The 23,210-nt window shown below is 36.4% G+C and overlaps 2 protein-coding genes and 1 long non-coding RNA gene across 9 annotated transcripts; 1 reads left to right on the top strand and 2 right to left on the bottom strand.

Moving 5' to 3' along the window:
* Nucleotides 1–6,697: 6,697 nt before the first annotated feature.
* On the bottom strand, nucleotides 6,698–10,677 carry LOC147501265 (Erythronate-4-phosphate dehydrogenase family protein). Of its 7 annotated transcripts, none has more exons than XM_086606299.1 (3): nucleotides 10,102–10,677; nucleotides 8,552–9,361; nucleotides 6,698–7,235 (listed from the first exon to the last, which is right to left on the bottom strand). In XM_086606299.1, the coding sequence occupies exons 2-3, from the start codon at nucleotides 9,251–9,253 to the stop codon at nucleotides 7,002–7,004; spliced, it is 936 nt and encodes a 311-aa protein (XP_086462425.1). In that variant the 5' UTR covers nucleotides 9,254–9,361; nucleotides 10,102–10,677; the 3' UTR covers nucleotides 6,698–7,001. The 7 variants fall into 7 exon arrangements, with proteins under 7 accessions (XP_086462425.1, XP_086462429.1, XP_086462424.1 ...); XM_086606303.1 differs by having other exon boundaries at nucleotides 6,698–7,232; nucleotides 10,102–10,669; XM_086606298.1 differs by lacking the exon at nucleotides 10,102–10,677 and adding an exon at nucleotides 9,818–9,959.
* Nucleotides 10,678–17,477: 6,800 nt separating this feature from the next.
* Nucleotides 17,478–21,899, bottom strand: LOC147501263 (MIP18 family protein (DUF59)). Its single transcript, XM_086606296.1, has 5 exons — nucleotides 21,681–21,899; nucleotides 21,483–21,589; nucleotides 21,308–21,407; nucleotides 18,103–18,148; nucleotides 17,478–17,710 (listed from the first exon to the last, which is right to left on the bottom strand). The coding sequence occupies exons 1-5, from the start codon at nucleotides 21,792–21,794 to the stop codon at nucleotides 17,610–17,612; spliced, it is 468 nt and encodes a 155-aa protein (XP_086462422.1). The 5' UTR covers nucleotides 21,795–21,899; the 3' UTR covers nucleotides 17,478–17,609.
* On the top strand, nucleotides 18,158–19,523 carry LOC147501264 (uncharacterized). Its single transcript, XR_015221293.1, has 2 exons — nucleotides 18,158–18,774; nucleotides 19,003–19,523. It is a non-coding gene; the product is annotated as an uncharacterized LOC147501264 (long non-coding RNA).
* Nucleotides 21,900–23,210: the final 1,311 nt, after the last annotated feature.

The following is a 23,210-nucleotide window of genomic DNA, read 5'->3' as shown; positions in this document are numbered from 1 at the left end:
TCCTCGACAATTCCAAGCTAATATCCTCATTGATCAAGTTGGGGGCTTTTACGGCCGGCTCCTTGCCTTCTTGTACATATTTACGAGCTCGGTTTTCAAACCCCTTGAAGAACCGAAGTGACTCTGTGACTTTTGTCTAAACTGGATTGGTGTCTTCCTGTTCTCCTCACGAGCCATGAAATCTTCCACATCTTCAGCATCTTGTTTCATATTCACTTGCCCACGGTAGTCCTCGGTTGCTATTCCCTTTCCAATTTCAGGACGTTTGTGAATCGGCGATCGGTGTACTCTGATTTTCTGCTGTGTGAGAAAAGGAACTTGAAGCGGACCTATTTCTTCCATCGCCTCGGGAGGTGGAATCAGAAAATCAATAGATGAGAACTGCTCTCTATTGTTTCCCATGATTAAGTCCAAATAAGAGTTTGAATATTGACCGATTACTCTGCAGAATTTGTTGTGGAAATAGATCCAACAGGTGATTCGATTGGTGAGTTGGTGTTGATACATTTGCTTCATACTCCGTGAGTGCATAATTGAGATGAGCATCACTAGGATCGGTGAGGAGAGGTCCACTATTGTATTTCGAAGTTCTCGGTCTATAAACTGTTGAACATTTGGTAGTGCAAAAAGTCGCGTTTCAACCATGGGCCGTGGAGCAATGTTTGGATGTGCACCACTTAATTCGCATTAGTCCATTGCATGTTAGTTTGGTGACTGATCGAATAGAACGGATGTCTGACAAATTCCTCATCATCCACATTGAAACGGTCACCTTCCTATGTACCCGGCGATCGAGGTATAACTTCGACTACGAGGATTGTATAGCTCAACATTATCCTCGGTCTTGCTAGATGATGCTAAAGTCGGCATTGCTGCCATTCCAACCGCGGTTCGCGATGATATGTCCCAAAAACCACACTGAAGCAAAACATTGGGAGGTATTCATAAGCAAAACTGTATCCATCGAAGTTTGATTGCCTTTGAATTTGGCATAAGAAAACCAGGTGGTATAGGATCCCCGGAGTCTAACACCGCCTTGATCGCACAAAAAGCAGGTTCATTACCTTCTTTGTTTATCTGATTCAATCAACTTAATCTGAGTTGGAGTTAAGAGACCGAGAATCAAAATATTATCCATCACAATATGGGAGTCCGAAATATAGATGGATAGTTCAAGAAAGTTAATCCACACATGAAATTTTAGAAAAGCTTCATCCGGACTCATTGAATTCCTCGAGGCGATTTGGAAAATATGATTTGACACTATCCAAGGTTGCTCCTTTAGAAGAGATTCCATATGATCATGGGAGGATAACCATATTTGGTATACATCCGGCTTGATTGTCTCCATATGCAGAATTGCATTTGCATTCCATAACATTTCTAGTGCTTTTTTGATAGTCTTATAATTCAATTTTCCATCAAGGACTTCGCCCCCCACCACGCTAAAGCGATTGTACTCCCTGACCTTGTTTTTCATAACGATCATTGAAAGAAAGTGGATTTGGAATTGCCCGGATAGGTAACCTCATTTTGCTAGCAAAAGCTGTTGAGAGATTGTTGATCCGATCCGAATTTGAATTGGTAATTTGGGATTTGCCTTTAACATCGGACACCATCTTGAAGATATAGGAAATATAAGATCGGAAAGAGGAAAGACCACTATAGGGCTGACTCGAAGAAGCCACCTTGATGAGAATATATAGAGTTCAGTTCCTCCATAATCGTCCATGTATCACCTTAATCATTTCAACAAATTTCTTTGTTTAAACGCCCAATTACCATTCGATTCTGCGGATGTATCACCACAAAGATCTTGCACAAAACTATGGTTAAAACCTTCCGGTTTAAACATCCAAACTTGGTTCAAACTAACTCAATCGGACTCAATAAAAACAAAGTAAAAAGACAAAACCAGCGATTAGCGAGATCTTACTCCAGTCTTAAGATGCTAGTAGTAAAGTAGTGCTTGTAATCATGATCAAGAAACCGCAATCAGAAAACCATCTGATCACGCAACGAGAGATGTAGAAATCGTGATGAACGAGGTTTGGAGCGGAGAGAACGAGGTTTTCAACTTAATAACTACACAACTCTAAATAGCTCAAATAAACAATGTGAAACCCCTAACAGTAATCAGAACCTTACCACGAACCCAACAACTTTGTACACATCAACATAACATAAACAAACACAATCAAGTCTCATTTCACAATATAACTTAAATCAAACACATTATAACTAAAACCCAATCATCCGATAAAAAATATTACCTTAGAAATTGCTTGGGGATACATGAGAACTCGAACTTTCATTAGCTACAAACAACAAACCCAACATACTTACTCAAAAACAAGAAACCCCAACATTTAAACTTGAAAAACTTTGTTAGAAATGTACCTTCGCACCAGGGACGAGTTAGGATTCTAAGGCAGGGGGTGAGAGATTATGTGCACACCCCACCCCACCATACAAAAAAAAGTATGTCAATTTTTTATTTTTATTATTATTTTTTTTGTCAGAAGGTCTAAACAATAAAGATGAACAAAATTATGTGTTTATTTTAATTAACAAAACTACAGTGTGTTAACTACTAACAATTTAATATGGACTGATGAAGTTAATTACTTAAGCCCTTACGTCATTAATTGATATTACTATATATCTATACATATCTACATAATCTAGTCCACAAGTCTACAACAATTTAACAAAACTTCATATAATGTTATAAGCCTATATAACCCTACCATCATGTGGAGAAAACTATAAATGATTAACATTGAAAGTAAAAAAATTATCTTGTTTTGTTTTGTTTTGTTTTTTTGTTTTTTTAAGTGAAAATTTTATTGATAATGATAACGAGTTTTATAAATAATTAGGACAAGTTTGCAACAAGCTATGCCAAAGTCTTTTATGAATTTGTTTTTTGTTTTGTTTTTTTGGGTTGAGGTATGATGCTTGTTTAAGAATTGAGAGTGGAAGAAAGGAGAGAGAGCTTACGGGTTTGTTATAGGTGTTTAGAATTATACTGACTGGTTGAGCTTTAGGTCTTTGGCTATTTGTTTTAGTCTCATTAACCCATCAAACATTCAAAGACACATTTGTCTCTCTTTAATGATTTTGGGCTAAAAATAAATGATAAATAATAATTTTGTAAGGACAAAAAGAGAAATAAAAAAAACGTTGGTTTATTGGAATGTTTTTTATTAGTTTTTTTTTTTCATACTATTTTTTTTTATTGATTATATTCTCACTATAGTTGTGAAACTTTTGGGGGTGTGGTAGTGATTTATAGGCAATTAGTTATGTAGTAGTGGAGCTTTTCTAATCTCGGGAGGAGAGGGGGTTGTGACTGCCCCCACACGATATCCATCTATGATTCGCACTATATAAAGTCTCTTGACTCTATTCCCAAACAAACTGTCCTCCTTCAGTGTAAGTAAAGGATCCTGTTGAGAGACACTGACATGAGAGTGAGTACTTGGAGAAGAAAATTTGCTACCGGCTTTCCAAGCAAAACCCACTACAACGAGCATGGTAGCTGTTTTCTGTAAATTATCCCATGTAGTCACCGGTTTTTACGGCTGATTCACCTCTTTTAGCACCGAACTCATCGCCCTTCTTTTCTTTTTTGTCTTTTTTGTCCCTTTTTTTTTTTTTTTTAAAACTTTTTAACTTTTTTTATATGATTTGATACTCTTTCGCTCTCGTTTTTTATCTTTAAAAACTGAAAAGTATTCTTATGGGCTTATGGTATGGGCTTTAGGCCTAATTGTACTTGGGCCTAAAATTGACAACTATAACATTTGGCCTAATCTCCCGCACGGTTGTATTTTTTTTCCGTATAGTTCCTCACCTATGTTGCACGGACACTGAAGCGAATGCCAACACAGACGCGGTGACTCGGTTATATCTCAAAAAAGTATGACGTCAGACGCGGAAATTAATTAATATTTATAATTTTATTTTATATAAATAAAACATTAAAAACTAAATTAAATATATCAACATTCATAAATTCAAAACTATTCAAAATAAATAGCCACAAGATTAAGTTTAATATTTCCTAATCAAACTTTAAAAACGTGTCATAAATCTTCCCAAAATAAAAACTGGAAAAATTGAGTTTTTTAGCATTATTTTGACTTATTTTATATTTTTTTTGAGTTAAAATCCACGTCCTGACCATGTTGCCCGCATCATGATTGCTTCTTGACCCGTGTCCGGTTTATCCGGTTTAGTTGACCGCGTCGGATGCACATCCATACCGTGTCTATGTCCATGTTTATAGTGCTTCACTAATATTAATAATCATATCCGCTACGGGAAACCTCCCATTTTGTCTTGGGCATATTCCAAATATATATATATATATATATATATATATATATATATATATATATATATATATATATATATATATATATATATATAGAAAATGGCAAATTTTTTTGTATTTTATTTATTTATTTATTTTTAAAGGGTTGCCCAATGTAATTCCATGAGTGCTTAAAAAGATTAAACTACCAAGTAATCTTATCGGATAGTTTTTATAGTATAAGTGATTTTTGCAATGGTGATATTGCTAGTTTAAAAAGCGGACTCTAGAACCAACCAATTGTCGGTAAATTCATAAAAGCCAGCTAGGCAAAAACCATGGAAAATCTTGACTTCTTATATTACCCTTATAAAATACAAAATGAAAAAGAGATAAGAATTACAGTCTTCACCAAATTTTCCACTCCCCTTGTTATTTCATGAGAGGAAAATCAACAATGTTCTAGCCATAGCCCACAGTTTTGAGCAACACTACAAATTTTGATTTAGTTAGAAATACAAGTAGCCTTTCATTAATCACTGTTATTAGTAGTAGTTGAAATAACTCAAATAAGATCGAAATTTTGGAATGGTTATCAGTGGTAGCCTTTCATTACCACCGATTTCGAAGCCGGAATCACGTACTTAGCATAGAAGACAAGGAGAAATTTCATTTTGTTTTGATATAAGATAAATGACAAATTAGGAAGTCGAAAATAAGGTCAGTTACTGCTAGGCTGGTTTTCAAATGATGTTGAACAGGTGGTTGGCTGTAGAGTCCCCTGGGAGGCCTTGGAGCAATATTGCTGGGAGCAAAAAAATCACTCGTTTTCATAGACAAAAGGCCAAACTAACAACTGGTAATCAACTGTCAATAAGAAAGCCTTCAATTAATATCTCACCAAATCATGAAGCTATTATCCAAAAGCAAAATATGGCGTTCCATTATTCCTCAAAACCATGCCTAGTCGTTAGTGCTTCCAGGACGCTTCAGCCTTCAGGCAGACACAAGGTGTCCAGCTATGTGCAGTTTTTAATTTTACAGCTTCTCTTATAACAAGTTGCAGAGTAGGATTATCTGCTATGGGCTATGGCTCCAGCAGGGGATGGCTGCTAATGGGTGATGGGATGGACTGTTCACTTATTAAAACCTACAATATGATCCAATTGGGTTCCTTTAAGTTGATAACGGTTTTTAATTAGGTTAGAAATTTCCAAATGAGATGAATTTATGTGGAGATGTTATCTACGGTTAGCAGACTATGGTTAGCAGATAATATCTATGAATTTTTTTAAATCAACTCTAGAGTTGTAGAAAATATAAGATGTTTATACCTTATCATATATATGTGAACTATTACTATGAGATTATGAGATTGAGATAATAGTATATAGCAAATTAGGGTGTTCTCTTAAAATATAATTTAATAATCACATAATTTTGAGTCAACTAGAATATCATATTTGTTGATGACACACAATCTCATTACAATCCTAAGTGTTAGACTAATTTTTTTCATATGTTTGACATCTTATTGAGTATTATTGTGGATAAAGTGCAGTTTGTTTTATATGATTTCAGTTCAGAGGAACCAGTTCAATAAGTTTGTCTTAAATTCTTAGGCGTTTACCCCAAATGAAATGATAGCTAGTCCTTGCTCATTTAGGGTGGGGGGATTAAGGAGGATTACAGCATTCCTAGTTTTTATTAATAAATTTCTAATACACAATACCTAGCTAGTCTTTGCTCCATTACAATTGTGTTAAGTTTTTCATCAAAAGGAGGATAAAATATAACACATAGCTAGAACTATTACATTCATTCAAGTACAGGGAGGCTAAGTAATCAGCAGCCTTATTAGTCTCCCTATAAACATACTTGAATTCAACATAATCAAAAGCAGGAACCAAAATGTCCAAAATGTGAAAATTTGTGGTGGATAGATGCTTATTGACCGAAGTTTTTGCACTTAAAAATGAGAATATTTAAGGAATTTGGAGGCCTTCCAAATGTGATGTCATAAGCAGCCGGCCAAATTCGCCTATAGGACGAGTCGCCTCTGTCTAGTTTACTTGGGCACACATACCAGCTTGTGATCTGGTCTTGCAATGTTGTTTTTTTCGATCGATAATTGTCTTATTAGTGTTTATCATTGACTTGTTGATTCAGATACGGTCATAGCAAGATTCAGATACGGTTGTTATAACTTATAACTATGCGAAGAAAGAGTTTGTGCAATGTAATCAAGTCATGTTTATACAGTGCTTAAATTGGTTCTGCCTTTTTATCATCTAAAACTTTTCTGTGTCGGTAAAGTTAACCGGTTGCTTTCGAATTCTTCTGAAAGCTAATGACCAGAATAACCAACACTGAATGCATTGTTAACTCCGATCTCTGTGTATTTGTATTTGTACTCATTTCAAGGTCAGACCAGCAAGATATATGCAGAAAACAGCACAAGTGCAGAAGAACTTGCAACAACAGACGCCACTAACTTTGCAATAGATCTGCCTATAGAGAGGTCTCTAACCAAAGTCCACTGTTCTTACCAGTTAAACAAGCTTCACAAAACAATACAAAACGACGACACGATGACTATTGGCTACAAGATAATTTTACTCGGTTATGCTTCTTTAGGATTTTTGAGGGAAAGGATGTATATGAAACTGGTAGTCATGCATTACAGAAGTCGCCTTTTGAAAGTTTTGGTTGTGGTCTGGTATGTACGTACAAGCAAGCCAACACCTATCCCAACTCCCACGCAAATGCCAAGGCCAATTCCAACGCCCACCCTTACACCAGCATTGAACCATGATAGTTCCCCATCTTCATTTTCTAAATACTCTGTTCTTGGGTACATATGCTCATATTCTTCTCTGTTCTCTAGCTTGTAGTCGTCGTATTCTGCTACCTGCTAAAAGATGGGAAGGAAGGAAATTAGAAACCACAAGGAAAAATTCTGCTAGCAGAAAAATTAACATAGACATGTAAACTAATCGAAATATCCAACTATATACTGCCATATTACAGTTGTGATGTCTACCGATCACTGCCACATTATCCTTTTTTTCTTTTTCTTTTTTTCTTTTTTTTTCTCTTCCCATATGGCTAGTAATGCCAACGGATTTTGAGCTGTAAGGATTTCCATTATCACCCATGATTTCCATGCATAACAGTAGATAGACAATAAGGCCAGGATATGATAAAACACCAAAAGATACACAGGATAGAGTGATCCGGTGCACATAAAGATGAATCAAGAGCCTTACTATCATGAAGCTTACCATGTACATATAACTTTCACAAACAGGTCAACTTACTCTGAAATTTTTAATTACTCTATTGTGGAGATGATGTTAATCGGAAATAAAAAACAATTAAATCTTGTAGAAATGTTGATATATGATTTATTATATTTTTCTTCTCTTTTCTGCTTTTCCCTCACCAGAATGATCTTCATTGTCAAGACTAAAGAGATCATCAAAAATCAGTCTTTTCAGTAAGCTTGGAGTTTGGCCATAAAATAGTGTATGCACACTATTGTAACACCTAAATCACCCAACATCGGTCACCCTTACAGAAACTTACGACAATTCAACCAAGAATACTTTGGAGTTATACATGAGACTTCTCATCCTTTAAGAGATTAACTTTGCTGAGATCTGAGAAAATGATCTCAAGAGGCTACTTGAACATCATATTTTTGACAATATAAAAGTGATGTTATCCAATTAGATTTATGTTGTAGTTGAATGATAAATAAAGCAAGTAACTGATATGTTGCTTTCAGGTTCTTCAACAAATCAATACCCTCTGAATAAGTTGGTTATAGAACCCAAAAGGCAAATCTTTAATAAATAGAAGCCATGTCAGAGTCTGGTAGCAACAAGACAATATCACAGCAAAATAAGGCAAAATTGTATAAGTCTATACATATCAAAACAACTTGTGTCACGCCCATTCTTCTCTGACCCATCTAAGATAAGATTCCATTTGCCAGTCTATCATTAACAGGAATGGGTTTTTCTGCAACAAGAAAACATGTTACATGACAGGGAGCATTAGAGCCTCCACAACTGAGAGTTGGAGCACCCAAGCAAACATGGGCATGGACAGTAGAGGCTAGAGCATTAAGCCAGTGGATTATTGTAAGTGCAGTACGAACTTATGTTTAAGAATAGAGAGAGAGAGAGAAAAAAGTTCTAAGCTAAGCAAGTAAGTACCAAGTACCTGCAAACCAAGCTCTGATGGAACTTCTCCATTGCATTCAGTTGTTTCTGGGATTGAGTCTAACATTCCCATTCTAACGTGCTTCTTTCGAAAACTAAGTTGTAGAGTCTTTGTCAAGATAATTGGACTGCCGGAGAAACAACCAGCAATGTAAACTTCAATCATTGGTGATGGTAATTCAGGACCTGCATATGGTTTTCCTTTCAAGAAGCCTAATCCTACATTCATCTCAGATTTGCAGTTCATGTTCCACCGCTTGCTATTGTGTTTCGAATCACCATTAAAGCCATTACTATGAGACATCTCCAACGTCCCAGACAGAACAATATCTTTATCATTGTAAACCTCAAACTTCACACTTCCTGTCATCCTTACACTGTCCGTGCTCACAAATGTAGCCTCTTCAGATTTTTTATCAACTCGGTCTCTTCTAAGTAGAGAAGTCACTCCTTCAGAATACATGCTACATCTTCCACCATTGACTTCAAGAAGAGTATCATGACTTAATGGAATATGATTTACTGTAAGGTACTCTGGGGCTAATCCATCAACCTCACAATTGCTGACCCTCACATAGAAAACTCGTAGCTCAAACCAAGGAGACGCTAACTTGTTGGAAGGTAAATAAGGAGAATGCCTAACAATCTTACGACAGGAATTAGCGGGTTCATCTTCACTCACTCCATCGAATGAACACTCCATCACCTTGAAGTTATCTTACTTCTGTTTGCTGAATTTGCTACCACAACAATGGAAATGACAGCTTTGAAAGCTCCACATAAAAGGGAATCAGAGAATGTCTGAGGAAGCCTGTTCCAAGATCAACAAAGCATTTTACAAAGCGAAAGAAGAGATCCACATAACAATTGATATTAGAAGCATTCGAATTTAAAACAGATTTACAGAAATAATGTATAACTGAGTTCAAATTGAAAAACGAAATGAGAACCTACGGTTTCTTCAGCCATATGTAAGAATACAAATTCAGAAACCACAACAAAGAACAAATAAAAGTGAGCTAATCCACAGAAATTACAAGTAACCAAAAGACGAGGCGAAAGAATAAGAGGAGCATATCCTTTTCAGAGAAAGAAACAAAGGCAATTCAATTCATTCAACAGGTTGAAAACTTGGAGAATGATGAGAGCAAGCTAAAGTTGAAAAAAGTGATCTTTAGTGAAACTGAAGCCTCAATGAAAGCTGTTAAAGGAAAATATCAAAGCCTAAGACGAAACCGTATAAAACAATAGGATTGAAGAAACCTACCAGAAACAGAATCATTGCACAAAAGCCTGAATAAAGGAATATTTCATCTCACACTTTTTTTTTTTTCCCTTATAAAACTTGGTGCAATTCCAGTAACATGAATTCACACTTAATAACTAAATTTGGTTAAAATCAAGTGAATGAAGAAAACAAGCAGGCAACTAATCACACAAACGTCACGCAACCAGACAAAAAAGTTTCATTCAATTTGTTTCTATCCAATTTTTACCATAATCAAACAAAACTTGTTTAGCTTAGCATAACCGCACAAATATAAATCTTACCATAACTATATTCCATCCACAAAATTTCTCTCCCTCTGTCTCTCTCTCTGTCTCTGTCCTTCCAAGTTGTATTCAGGGCTCAAAATACTTCACCAATCGCTTTCAAAAGAGGCACAAGAATACAAAGCTTTTGATCCCACACAAAATCACAAGCAAATGAAGAAAATAACAACAGGCCAAGCCTTCTAATCACACAAACTATATTGAGTTATCTTTATTTTCAAGCTCACAAGTAGTTCAAAACCAAGCAAAATATAACAAGCAAATCAAAAAAAGAACAACAGCCCAAGTTGTCCTTAGAAAATGGATCAGAGTTGATAAGTGACTGTTTTTATGAGATACTGGAGAGTGAAAGGAAATGAGGCAGGCCCAGTTTGATCCGTTTCAAATGGATCTTATCCAAAAAAGGAAAAAGAAAATAGAATTGAATATATATATATATATCAGCGAGGTCTATGTCTAAGAATTGGGAAACTGATTAAAAGCTGTTGTATGCATGAAATAAATTTACAAACGTTGTTGTGGGGCGTGAAAGATAAGATAATATGATTGATGGATATCTCACCTTGATTTCTTGTACCAGAAGCAATGGCCACGTTTCTTATACTGTCGGACCAGTATTTTTTTTACGTTTTTAACTTTGTTGTTGTTGCATAGCCGTAAAAGTCGTATTCAAATAAATCTTAAATTTTACTAACGGCTAAGTGCCAGTCTTACTACTTCCCGGCATATTTAGCGCGGGTCCCAAACTTCCCGTAAACGATACTGTTGATGTTCGGAAAACGGAAATCATTTTTTCTTTAGCCAAAAATGCATTTTCTTACCTAATTATAACATTGTGAAGGGGATTGTTAGTTGAGATTTGTTAGTTTTAGTAAATCTAATAGACCTCCTGTTCCAAATGGATCATATCGACTACCAACTAGTCACGATTCCAGACATACGACTTCAAAGTATCCTCATACTACATGACAACAACACATGCTCGGTCTATCATTAACGACGCATGGCGTATCATATTTGACTAATCTCCCACAATCATCTCAAGACTTGTCACTATCACCACTACTAGCTCATTGCAATACTCAAATCACTATTGTAAAGGCGTGATTCAGCTTTCCTTTACAAATACAGTTGGATGGGAACTAAAAAGGGTTATTATTGGGACCGAGTTCGGCTTAGGAGCGAACTACCTACGTATCTTGCTCTCGATTCGTGAGGGAGAGAAGAATCAGGTCTGGCGTAGTTCATGGGAGGGGTATTTATAGATGTTCAGAATGAATCCTCGCTCACCACGTGTAAAGTGCATCACCAACGTGGAGTCTAGATCAAGGAGGCGTGCGAGACCTATCTTTATAGGTCTGCTGTGATGATGGAGATTAGTAGTCTGGACAAGTAGCTTGCAGCAGCGGTCGATAGCTGGTGGCAGTGATCCGTGCATGTGCCTCTTTGTTCATGATTGCTTCTAGAAGGCAAGCTGAGTCACGTTATAGTCCGGGCAGATCGGGCGCTTGAACCTGTGGCCGGAAACGTTCTCTTAGCTTATAGGTGCGATCTGGTTCCACAGGTCGGTGTGATAGTTCCACCGTGCTGATCGAGTACACGCCTGATGATATTCCTAAAAGGGGATATCACTCCCTTACAACTGCCATCATTACCTCTGTGACTACACTCTTTCCATACCAACTCAAACAACATAATACCTGAAACTACCGCACACGTGCAGTCTGTGAAGACTTGTCGCTCATCTTAGCAACACACATATCCATACCATCACAAATGTCCTACCAACTATTTGTTCGCGACCTCTATAAAAACCACCCCCATAACTACACTGGCTTGATTTTAGCATATTTGATTTCGACACACTTGACTTTAGTCTCATCCTAAGGTGCTGGATACGTAAGCATTTTCTTACTCATAAAGAGCAGTCATTCCCATCAACCAAAACCATCACCTTTCTTCATCTAAATTAGAACTAAGTCATAAATACTTTGTATAATGTTTTGTTAATCCCTCAAGATAAAACATACAAATTTACAGTAAAAGTGTTTTCATTATCCAATATATGTGAGAGAGAAAAAAATGTGGCAAACATATTACCCATGAAATTACAAATCATATTCAAGTTATTTGAAATTCATGTACTATCTGCACTCCCGACACTTTCAAAAGGAGGAAGGCTAACTTTAGCACAGTCAATACTATCTGCCCTCCAGACGTATTTGATGGCTTGCACTCTCATTCATGCAGGTGTGCTGGATCAGATGGATCGCATAAGACGAGCTTTTTTATGGGGGAATGATACAAGTCAACATAAATTTCATTATTTTAATTGGGAGCTTGTATACACGCCCAAGTCTTACAGAGGTCTGGGACTATGCAATATCCAACTGTAGAATTATTCTTTGTTAGGTAAGAAGGCATGACATCTAATGGAACCTAATTCTATTTGGGCCTCAAATGTTAAGTCTCGATATTTTCCAGCGTCGTCATTTATGCAAGCTAGATTACCATCGACTGCATCACCATGTTTAAAAAATATTTGGAAGATGAAACTTATACTTAGTCATGGTCTTATTTGGAAAGTTGGTGATGGTTTGTCCATAGATGCATAGAAAGACAGGTGGATACCTACTTTAGATTCCAGTTTCACTCTACCTCCAAGACCACCAGAATGCATGTATGAAAGAGTGGCAGACTTTATAAATCCCCAAACAAGACATTGGAATTGGGCAGCTGTGTCAGCTGTTTGGCCTTCGAGTATTCTTCTAAAAATCCTCTCCCTTCCCCTCAGGTTTCAATCCCATGTAGATAGGCAGATTTGGGCACCACATAAGTCTGCCAGCTATACGGTTAAATCTGCATATGATCTACTATGACAACTCAAGAACAGAGACAAAAATGAATTTCCGTTGACAAAGTTGATTTGGAAAATAAAACTCCCCTTCAAAATTAGGTTCTTTCTCTGGCAATGTTGTAAATGACTTGTTCCTACTTCTGAGTTATTCGCATCCAAGGGTTTTGTTGTGCATAGCTCGTGTTCATTGTGTAATCATGGTGATGATTTTCAGTACCATATATTCTTGCAATGCCCTTTTGCATGGGCGATTTGGCTGCAACAGCAACTACATGCCTTGGTAAATATTCAAGCTCTGTCTTTCTCCCAGTGTTTTTAGAATGTCATGAAGTCTTTTATATCCTTAATTAGACTCCAGACAAATGATTATATCATCAGGTTTGGAGCATCTTTATGGTGGATATAGAAATGCCGAAATGAAAGTCGGTTTGATGGTTCTCAACCTGATACAAGACGTACTTTGCGTTCGATTAATGCACTAGTATCGAATGTTCTAAATTGGACTACAAATTCAACGAATCAGTTTCACTCAAGAACTCTTCTTCCAGTATTTTGGAGTTTTCCAAGGAATGGATGGACAAAAATAAATACAGATGGGTCTTTGTTTGGTAATCCTAGTCCCAGTGGAGCTGGTTGTTTATTTCGACGGGATGATGGTTCTTTCATTTGTGCAGGGTATGTTCCTATTCCTTATGCAATATCTTTGCTAGCTTAAACTTTTACTATTCGAATAGCACTGCGCTTAGCTTCACAACTTAGAATTCCTCTAATAGTTGTTGAAACGGATTCCAGTTTCCTATGCGATCTCCTTAATCATCAAAATAGCCAAATTTCATGGGAAATTAAGGAAATTGTGGAAGATATATGAGAATTGATAAGTGGAATTCCACAAACTTTGATTTAATATTGTTATCGTGAGTGTAACTTTGGGGCAGATTGTCTTGCAAAAATGGAATCGACACGAGCTCAACAATCAAATTGGTCATTCTCTCATCAACTACATAATGAAGACTATCTCTTTCTCCCTGTTTATAGTAAACTTTGGTTCTCCACACCTCCATCTTTTCTATGTAATATTCTTAGTATGGATATTATTGGTGTGTGCATATACCGTTTGGTGTAATTAAGTAATTAATAAATTAGTTTGGTTAACCCAAAAAAAAATGTCTCTTTTCTTTTTCGAAAAATTTATTATTCCCAACGTCGCCCAGTTCTCGTTGGCTAGTCCTTATGATGACTGATGAGTAATTGAGTACTCCCTGCCTCCCTGGTCCCAAGTGATACAGCTTTGCATTTTGCCTTGAAGTTAGAGTAGTATGATGAGTTCTTGATTGGTGCTTGGACCAAATTGGTCATGGCTCCTCCTACTCCCAGGGACTATCCAAAACATCCAAATATTATTTTGGCACTTTAGTCTCACGTGAAGACCATGCGAACACACATAACAAGAAGATGACGTTTCTAACTATGTGTCCTATTCACGCTGTCTGAACATTTTATCTACACGTGTCTTCCGCTTTTACACGCAGGATTCATGTGCCATGCAATAAGGTACGTATGCGTATGTGCATACGTGACTTAGCATCCTCTTCTTATGTGCCAGATACTAAAACTTGTGGCACCTTTGTATTTGGCAACACCCATTGTGAATTGAACTTGAATTCAGGTATGATGGACAGATTTAAGAATAGAGTACTAAAATCTGGTGAAGACTGCAACAGGATTCGATAGATCTGGTCAATGCAACAAAATGGATGTAGATTAGTATTAGAATTGAAGAACCAATTGAAGTATAAATAATACATGTACAAGGTAGCTCGAAACATTTTTTCAAGCACAAGATCAACAAACATTGTTCAATCTTTAGTTTGGACAGAATATCCTTTTAACTCTTAATTTTTCCGATAGGCTACAGTGGTTTTTCCTTGATAGCATAAAAACAACACGGTAAGCCGACCGATCACCCAGGCACCCAGCTGGCCAGCTCAGATTGAGCAAGAAGGAAGACATGTTCACTTGGGAGGCTAGGTTGTGCACATCGCGGCTTCCTCCAATATATGAGTTGCGCGCTCTTTCGTTAACCTCTTGATAACATCATAACAATCCAGATCTTTGTAGTACAGTACTTCGGAAAAAACATCAGTGTTTTGACCTTTCAGCATGTAAAGCATGTAGATGACTCAGGGGTGTGACGACAAACTAATTAAACCGCAATGTTCCTCAAGTATACACTACTTGAACTCAACAAAACTATATAACCAATCTACACTAGATGTTATGTCCTCAAGAAGAAGACCACGATGAGTGTCAATGACCGAACGGTCTCCTACCAAATTACCGATTTAATTTTCAAGATTTTTGGGTACTAGGGTTGGTCATTACAATAGTTTGGCTGTGAAGAAAACTTAGCAAATTAGTTAACTTGGAGTCAAATTGCTTACACCACTTCGTTTTATAAGTCCGTTCATTTGGACTCGACGAGTGCTCAGAGTCCATGGATTCTAGGAAACTTCAATTCTTACAACGATACATCTGATGGCAAACGTTTAATACCGAACTATTAATATAGAGAAATTTTCTGCCCCTTCTAGCCAACTTATGGCTTCAATAAATTTTCTTTGTTTTGCAATTTCAACCAAAAAAGAATTCCTTGTTTTGATCATTCGACTAGTAATGATCAAGCCAGAGGTCGTGCAGGAATCAGACTAAAATTCGTTGTAGACTTGAACTAATCAATAAATCATATTAGTTTTTTTGAACTAAAACATAGAGATGCAACTCGCAAGTAGTGCATATATGTAAACCAAGGCCCAAAATGTTTTGATATCATTCGACAATATTTTCAAAATATATTAATGAATATTGAACCCCCATATATATCAAAATTTCGATATAAAATTTTAATCGCCAATATAATAAATTTCGATATTGATATATATCAATTGAACTAAATAAATCTAATAAATATTTTCATATGTTTAGATATTATTTTTGAATATATCTGAAAAATAGAGATGCAAAAAAAATAAATATATCCGATATATCTAATATATATCAGTTTTTGAGTACACCGATATATGAACCAATATCGAAATTTTGGGCCTTGATGTAAACAAACAAAATGGTGCAAAATCAGTGAATCACTGCTGAAAAATTTTAAACTGAATTCGCATCCTTGGGGAAGGACTTCGGAGGTAGAGAAACACCAATCAAGCGCGACAATATGTTGTTTGTAAAAGGCAGAGCATCTTATAAAGTTGATAATAAGGGATCACTTGAAAATGAAAAATCAATTGCACACCAATCAATATAGCCAAAATGATGAAATACAAAATAAGAAAGATCAAATTTGATTGCAAATTGCATATTGGACTCCACGAGTAACTGACACACGAGAGCATGGACCACCGATAACCAATTGATGCTGCTGAATAACAGCCTCAAAATCAATCGTAAACTCGCTTGGTTTTTACAGGAGTATATATATTAGACTTCTTCACTGGCATGAAATTTTAGAATCTAGAATCGGTAAAGATAATTATAAACTTTTAGGTTTCTGAACAAGATAACATATATATACAATAAAACAACCACCCAGGTGTCTGTATTTCGGATTTCAAATGCAAACGAGTTGGAGTGCAGATGAAACACCTCCGTACCGTACATCAATATGTAATACAGTACATTGTTTAAATACATCTTTTGAGTAGCTCACCCTTTAGATTTCATTTTATTCTCTCACCATCTTTTTTCTGCAGTAATTCCACAATATCCTCAGATCTGAGTTAAAAGACCATGAGCACCACTACAACATTCTCCTTCAAAGCTCAGCAATATGGTCTCCTTTAACCTGAGTTCAAATAACTTCTTTTAATGCTAAAATCAGCTTCAAAAGTCAAAAGCCCATTGTTTTGTCCCCTTTTCTCTGATATAGATTGCAAGGTTATTGCAAATCCAGTTTTGATCACAGATCAACTGGTTCCCACCCTTATTTAAACTTATCTGTCTGAAGATATCCTGTCACCAAATCATCTCAAATAATGGGGTTCAAGTCAAGTTACTCTTCAAAAATGCAACAACCAGGATAGTGGTTGTTGGAAAAATTTCCTTGTATCTATCTTCATCTCTGGTTGTTGGAAAAATTTCCTTGTATCTATCTTCATCTCTTTTAGTTATCCTGTCAACCCTACTTCAACGACATCAACCTCCACAATCTGCATTTCCATTCATCTTATCACTCCATTGCAAGCCGTTGAGTTTCTAGCATGGCGTTATAAGAGTAGGAAGATGCATCTTTATAAGAATGTCAGGAAAATCAAAGAAAACGTGGTCAACTATAATTCCAATTTACAAGCCCAGTGGCAACTGTGTTAATTGCAGTCATGCCACCCTATACCATATTTCAATCAATTTGCAATTCATAGAGAAAACTTTTACGAATGGGTATATGGTTGTTATGCATCATAACTCATCTATCTTCTAATTTCCCACAAACAACCATATCAACAAACAAATAAAATCCATGAAAGTAAAATACTCAGCATAAGTCAATTCTTTTTACAACCACGAGGTATATTAGATATTTAGATTCCATAGACCCATAATATTGAAGCATATACTGTACAAAAATTTTCTACCTGAGGCTTAGTTAGAGTTCATTGGAATAGAGGCACTCATCCACCAGTTGGCGAAGATAAGGATTTTCCAGAGCAGCAGCAACTCTTTCTTTGTCATTGAGTTGTTTATTAACTGCATGAAGAGAAAAAACAATTCTTCCATATAATGCATACCTCAAGAGAGGGTGAAAAGAAGAAAGATGTAAATAACTACTAATTCAGATGAGAATTCAAAGTGGTTTTCAAAAGGACCCCTATTTTTAAAGTACGTGGGAATGGAGCTCCCTTCCCTCTCGTATACAATATCCTGGAGGGAGGCCCCAGAAAACCACCATTAGAAGGAAGGAACCTAGAACTTCTAAAGTTGAAAAAAAAAAAGGGCCATGGAGGCATTGAATGTCTTCCTGTGAAGTGTGATAAAACCAACAACCTCATTTTGTGGGCATGTAGTCGATATATGTTCTATTTCAAGCCAAAGAAAAGTTTAGTGTCTGATTAAAAAGTCTCTAGCTTTCCTAGTTCTACCTGACTCTTCATTTGCGTGGGATCCTGGGGATACTTTGATGTCAACCTGCAAAAAAGTGCATTTATGAATAAACTATTATTTTTTTGTAGTGTGGTGAAAGGATATTAGAGATATCAATTGTTTGGGTGCATATTACAGATTTTACAAGCTTTCATGGTTTTAAACTTTTGGAATATATAGAGTTCCTGTGATACGCCAATATATTCAATGATAGAAAAGATGTTAAAACAGATATTCTACGATGCCCCATACAACTGCACCATGCAATACAAATTTGAAGACTTATATATGGATCAATGACAATTTGAAAACCAGTGATTATAATTACAGATATGAATCATTTGAGTGTGTATTAGTGTGCATTACACAGATTACAAACTTTGATGATTTTCAAACTAGGGAAATATAGAGTTCCCTATAGATGTGACTGTATTCAATGACTGAAAAGATGTAACCATAGATATGAAGTCCCACACTTCAAGGCTGATGAGACAACTGCAACATGCAATACAAACTTGAATACTTGTTTATAGATCTGTGAAAAATTGATGACCAGTAATTTGAATCATATGCCTATGACAATCACTAATCAGGTCAAATCTCACTTTTATGAAATAGAACCTTTGGAGGATCACATACTTCCACATCTAAAAGATTGGGCTTCTGTAATCGTAAAACCTAGGTTAAAAGATGTCCACACGGATGGGGTGTCTGCAAGCAGTTGAAGATCAACACGGGGACACGGATAGGAATAATTAATTAATTTTTTTAATAATTACAAATTTATTAAATTAGATGGTAAAAAATATGTGTCCGTGTGTGTCCAACACGGATACGGACACGTGGATACGTATCCGACACAGATTTTTTTCAAAATATGGCGTGTCCATGTAACCTAGGTAAAAACCAATTGAAAAAGTTATAAATATATACATGACATACATGATGCATTACATATGCATTAGGTGGTTGTACTAATAGAGTAAAAATGCACAACAAAAAGTTCTAAATCTATTTTTGAAGATTTTCCATTGCTTAATGAAAGACCTGCCACACTTTCATGCTTCATCACCATTATCTTTTGCTCTTGACCAAAGTGACAATCTATATATATTTTAAAAGGCAATTTATTAACAGGATTCACCACACACTCTAAAGTGTACTGCTGGTATTTATGTCAAGCATTTTTATCCATCGTCCTTTAACTATCAAATAAACATCGCCACCTTCTCTTCCAGCTTTTTAGAAAGGACGATAAGGGAGGGAGTTGAGGAGAAGAAATTTTGGTATATCAAGTAACTGAAGCTGAAATGTTTTACTACATTATATTCCATAGATTTAGCGCAAATTATTTTTAAAAAATTACACACAAGGTAGGCTGGTATCGACGAGTTGGGAACCATGAAAAAAAAAAAACAAACAAACAAACAAACAAACAAACAAACAAACAAACAAACAAACAAACAATAAAAAAAAAACAGTAAAATGAGTAGCCACAGTCCGACTCAAGAAAATGCTTTTTGTGTGGACCGTGTTATTGCAAAGTTTGTTAGTGTGGACCAAATAAAGAAATATAAATAAAAAACTAAAGAACTAAATTATACTCCCACATGGAACAAGAAAGGAGTTCATCATGGGTTCAAATAGTAAGATCTCACACCAACTAATACAAAACCTTTTCAAATAAAACCCCATAATCATGGCCAAGACCAAAGGGTGGATAAAATGTGGTGAAGTGATATAAATTGGTGAACTAGGGATAATAATAGTACTGGTGAGTCTCATGGGTGTGTGAGCCCAAGATTGGCGGTGTACCAAGGACCTACCAGTTGGTATCAGAAGCCGCTAGCACAAATAATGTAGAAATAAGAGACGAAATCCTTCAAGGTGAAGTTGCTTAACGAAGCGTCTCGTTGCACCTAAGATGTGGCGCAGTTGGAGATTATGCAAGTTCAAGTTGTGACTCATGGTGAATCTAACAGCATGGAATGATGTTTGATCATGCAATGGTGATGAACAAATTGAGTCCTTTCGATTTCAGTCCAACGTGGAGATTGTTAGTTTGTAGGCGGAAAAAAAAAATGTCTCGTAAGGAACAAGAAAATGAGATCATCATAGTTCAAATAGTGGAATCGCACACCAACTAGTACCGAGGCCTTTCCAAATAAAACTCCACACCCATGGCCGAGTTGTGGCAAAACCCCAAATGGTGGGAAGGTGGAGATAAAATTGGTAGTAGTGAGTCTCATGGGCCTGCAGGCCCAAGATTGGCGGTGTGCCATGTCTCTAAGAACATTGTTAGGGCCTGGCATACAAACCTCTGGTCAACATGTTTCATAGATCTCACTAATATCAATATTGTCCCCAACTTAACCGCTCATTGGGCTTGGGGCAACACATATGCCCATGGGTGTAGGGTTTTATCTGAAAAGGCCATAGTATTAGATGGTGCTAGATACTACTATATTAACCCATGATGAAATCTTCACACATCCCATATGGAGACTATTTAAATTTCATATTCACATACCCAAAAATCTCCACCTTGAACCAAAATCCAAGGATCTTTATTCATTCATCACCAATGCACGCTACTATGCCAGACTTTCTAAGTCCCAAGAAGACACCTCCATGTCGTTGAATTACACCTGAGGTGCACTCTCTAGCATCCACAGCCGCTAAGAGCCCCGCAGTATACAGGGACGCTTTGTTAAGTAACTCCTCCATCCAAGTCACAGTTATTGTTGACACCCCACCTTGAATGGCTTTGTTTTCAAATTCTATATAAACTGAGCCATTAGTCCCAGCCAAACCCTCAGCTCTAATGCTGATTTTTACAGCATGGCATACAGCCAAACCTCAGGCTCACAAGCTTCACAGATCTAACTAGTACCAACAGTGTCCCTGACTTAACCAAATGTTGGGCATGGTCCAACACACAACGACCACGGGTGTGTCTGGAAAGGCCTTGGCACTATTTGGTACTAGATCCTACTTTATTAACCCTAATGAACTCTTCATTTATCCCATGTGGCACTATATATATTTCAGGTTCACATACCCAATAGGAACAACCTAGGGAAATGAGTCGCAAGAATCTGAAGATTTTAAACAGTCCAAAATAATATAGAATGAGAGAAACATAGAGCCAAATGAGATGGAATGACCACATATTATTTTTTTTAAAAAAAGATAAGAGCTTACCTTGAAATGAGGAGGGAATGAATTCATTAGCTTAACTCTGAGACATAAGCCAATTACGGTCGCCATGCTACAATGCTGGATAGTTGGGGTGAATGTTATCCTTGAAATAAAATATAATCAATAAATAAGAATAGTAAAGTGTTGAGAAATGAAAAAGGGGAAAAGGAGGGCTTACAGAATACGAGCAAGCTTGTCGTCAACAGTAATAGATTCCTCGGAGAGAACACTAAGTTGTTCCAGAGAATAAGGATGTTCTGGATCTCTTATATCTCTAACAGAATCTGTTGTCTTGAGTTAAAGAAACAAAATCTTATTATTAACAAATTAAATAAAATATATTAATTAATAATTAATAAATGAATAAAAGGATATCAAAGATGTCAAGTGGGTCGACAACGTCATCATCGTGGAACAGATCTTCAGTTCGAGCACTTCTTTCTTTCTTGGCATGAACGATTGGATTCGCATTCATTAACCCCAACGTCATCTTTTTTATTCTCGACTCTTCCTCACTTTGCCCTTTCTACGCCTTCCATACTCATTTTTTAATTATTATTATTTTCTGATCTCCACTCACGTGCTCAATTTAACTTTACAAACTCTTCTATATACTTTTTTTTTTTTTTTTTTATTGAAAGCTAATTTCATTATTTACTTATAAGTCTATATTTAAAAAAAAACCCGTGCATCAAAAGCTAGGACTAAGCAGCAAAAATAGATGCACCATGCAACCATACAGAAGAAAAATGAGGTAAATAACTTAAATTCGTCTAAAGACAACGAAGTATTTTCCGCATCTAGGTGTTGCCTCCGAGTATCCTTCGATGCCAAAGCAGTCAGCACATGAGTTTCCCTCCCTATAGCACCATTGAATAATGTACTCCTCAAAAGTTTGTAACAAAGAAATAATTTCCCTATTAATTTTTTCCAACATCCAATTTGAATCAATCGTGATAGCAGTCATGGATTTGTACAACAATTGAGAACCAGTTTTTAATACGATCTTGCGGATGCGAAGTCTCACCGCCAATTAGATACCATATAACATAGCCGCCAAAAACTCAGCCAAATTGTTAGAGGTGTGAAGTATTGGGATCGCTGCACCCATAAAAAACTGGCCATTAGCCATTCGTAAAACACATCCAGCACCTCCGAATCCTATGGATTCGCAAGAGCCACTCCATCTGTGTTGAGTTTTGCCCATCTTCCAATAGGTGGATGCCACTTAATGTATATAGTGATGAGCTTCTTTTGTGCTTTTTCATCTAGGATATCCTTAAGAGTATGCAGCTATCTATGAATCTTTCTGATGTAATAAATAGGATTTGAAGCGTTGCGGTTGAAGCGTGAATCATTTCTTGCAATCCAAATGAACTACAAACCCAGTCCTAGCAGGCAAACTTGAATATCCCCTTCAGGCTACTTCATGATTGTATTAAATATCTGAAAAACTCTTTATTGGACATCCTGAACAGAAGAGTAGTTGACGTCGTCGATCATTGACATGCAATTTGTACCACACCATATAGCCTTTGCAAAACTGCACTCGAAGAAAACATGAAATTGAGTCTCAAGAGTAGTCTCACATAAAGTACATTGCACATAAACTTGAAAATGAAGGGATGCCAAATGATCCACTGTTGGGATGACACCCTGCAAACATTGCCACAAGAAAAATATGATTCGAAAATGTAATTTGAGTCTCCACACAAATTTGAACAAAAAACTTTGTTCGCACACCATACTACTCCCGAAATTCACCAATTGTAGACATCCATTATATGCTAACTTAACAGAAAAGTACCCCGAACAGGTCCTTTTCCATTCCAGTTTATCACTATCAGTCGTGTGAAACAATGGAATGGAAGCAATTTTATTAACAAAATCAGCTGGCCAAAATTGA

This window comes from Coptis chinensis, chromosome 4 (genome assembly GCF_015680905.1).
Source record: "Coptis chinensis isolate HL-2020 chromosome 4, ASM1568090v1, whole genome shotgun sequence".
NCBI classification, from domain to species: domain Eukaryota; kingdom Viridiplantae; phylum Streptophyta; class Magnoliopsida; order Ranunculales; family Ranunculaceae; genus Coptis; species Coptis chinensis.
The sequence above is the reverse complement of the archived record's forward strand: the minus strand, read 5'-3'. Positions and strand labels throughout refer to the sequence as shown.

Coding starts and splice junctions, on each gene's coding strand:
- LOC147501265 (XM_086606299.1), bottom strand. CDS start 9,253: ATGGAGTGTTCATTCGATGGAGTGAGTGAAGATGAACCCGCTAATTCC. Junction 7,236..8,551: donor CATCAGAGCTTGGTTTGCAG/GTACTTGGTACT, acceptor CCCATCTTTTAG/CAGGTAGCAGAATACGACGA.
- LOC147501263 (XM_086606296.1), bottom strand. CDS start 21,794: ATGACGTTGGGGTTAATGAATGCGAATCCAATCGTTCATGCCAAGAAA. Junction 21,408..21,482: donor GACAAGCTTGCTCGTATTCT/GTAAGCCCTCCT, acceptor TTTTATTTCAAG/GATAACATTCACCCCAACTA. Junction 17,711..18,102: donor CCACGCAAATGAAGAGTCAG/GTAGAACTAGGA, acceptor CTCTTCATGCAG/TTAATAAACAACTCAATGAC.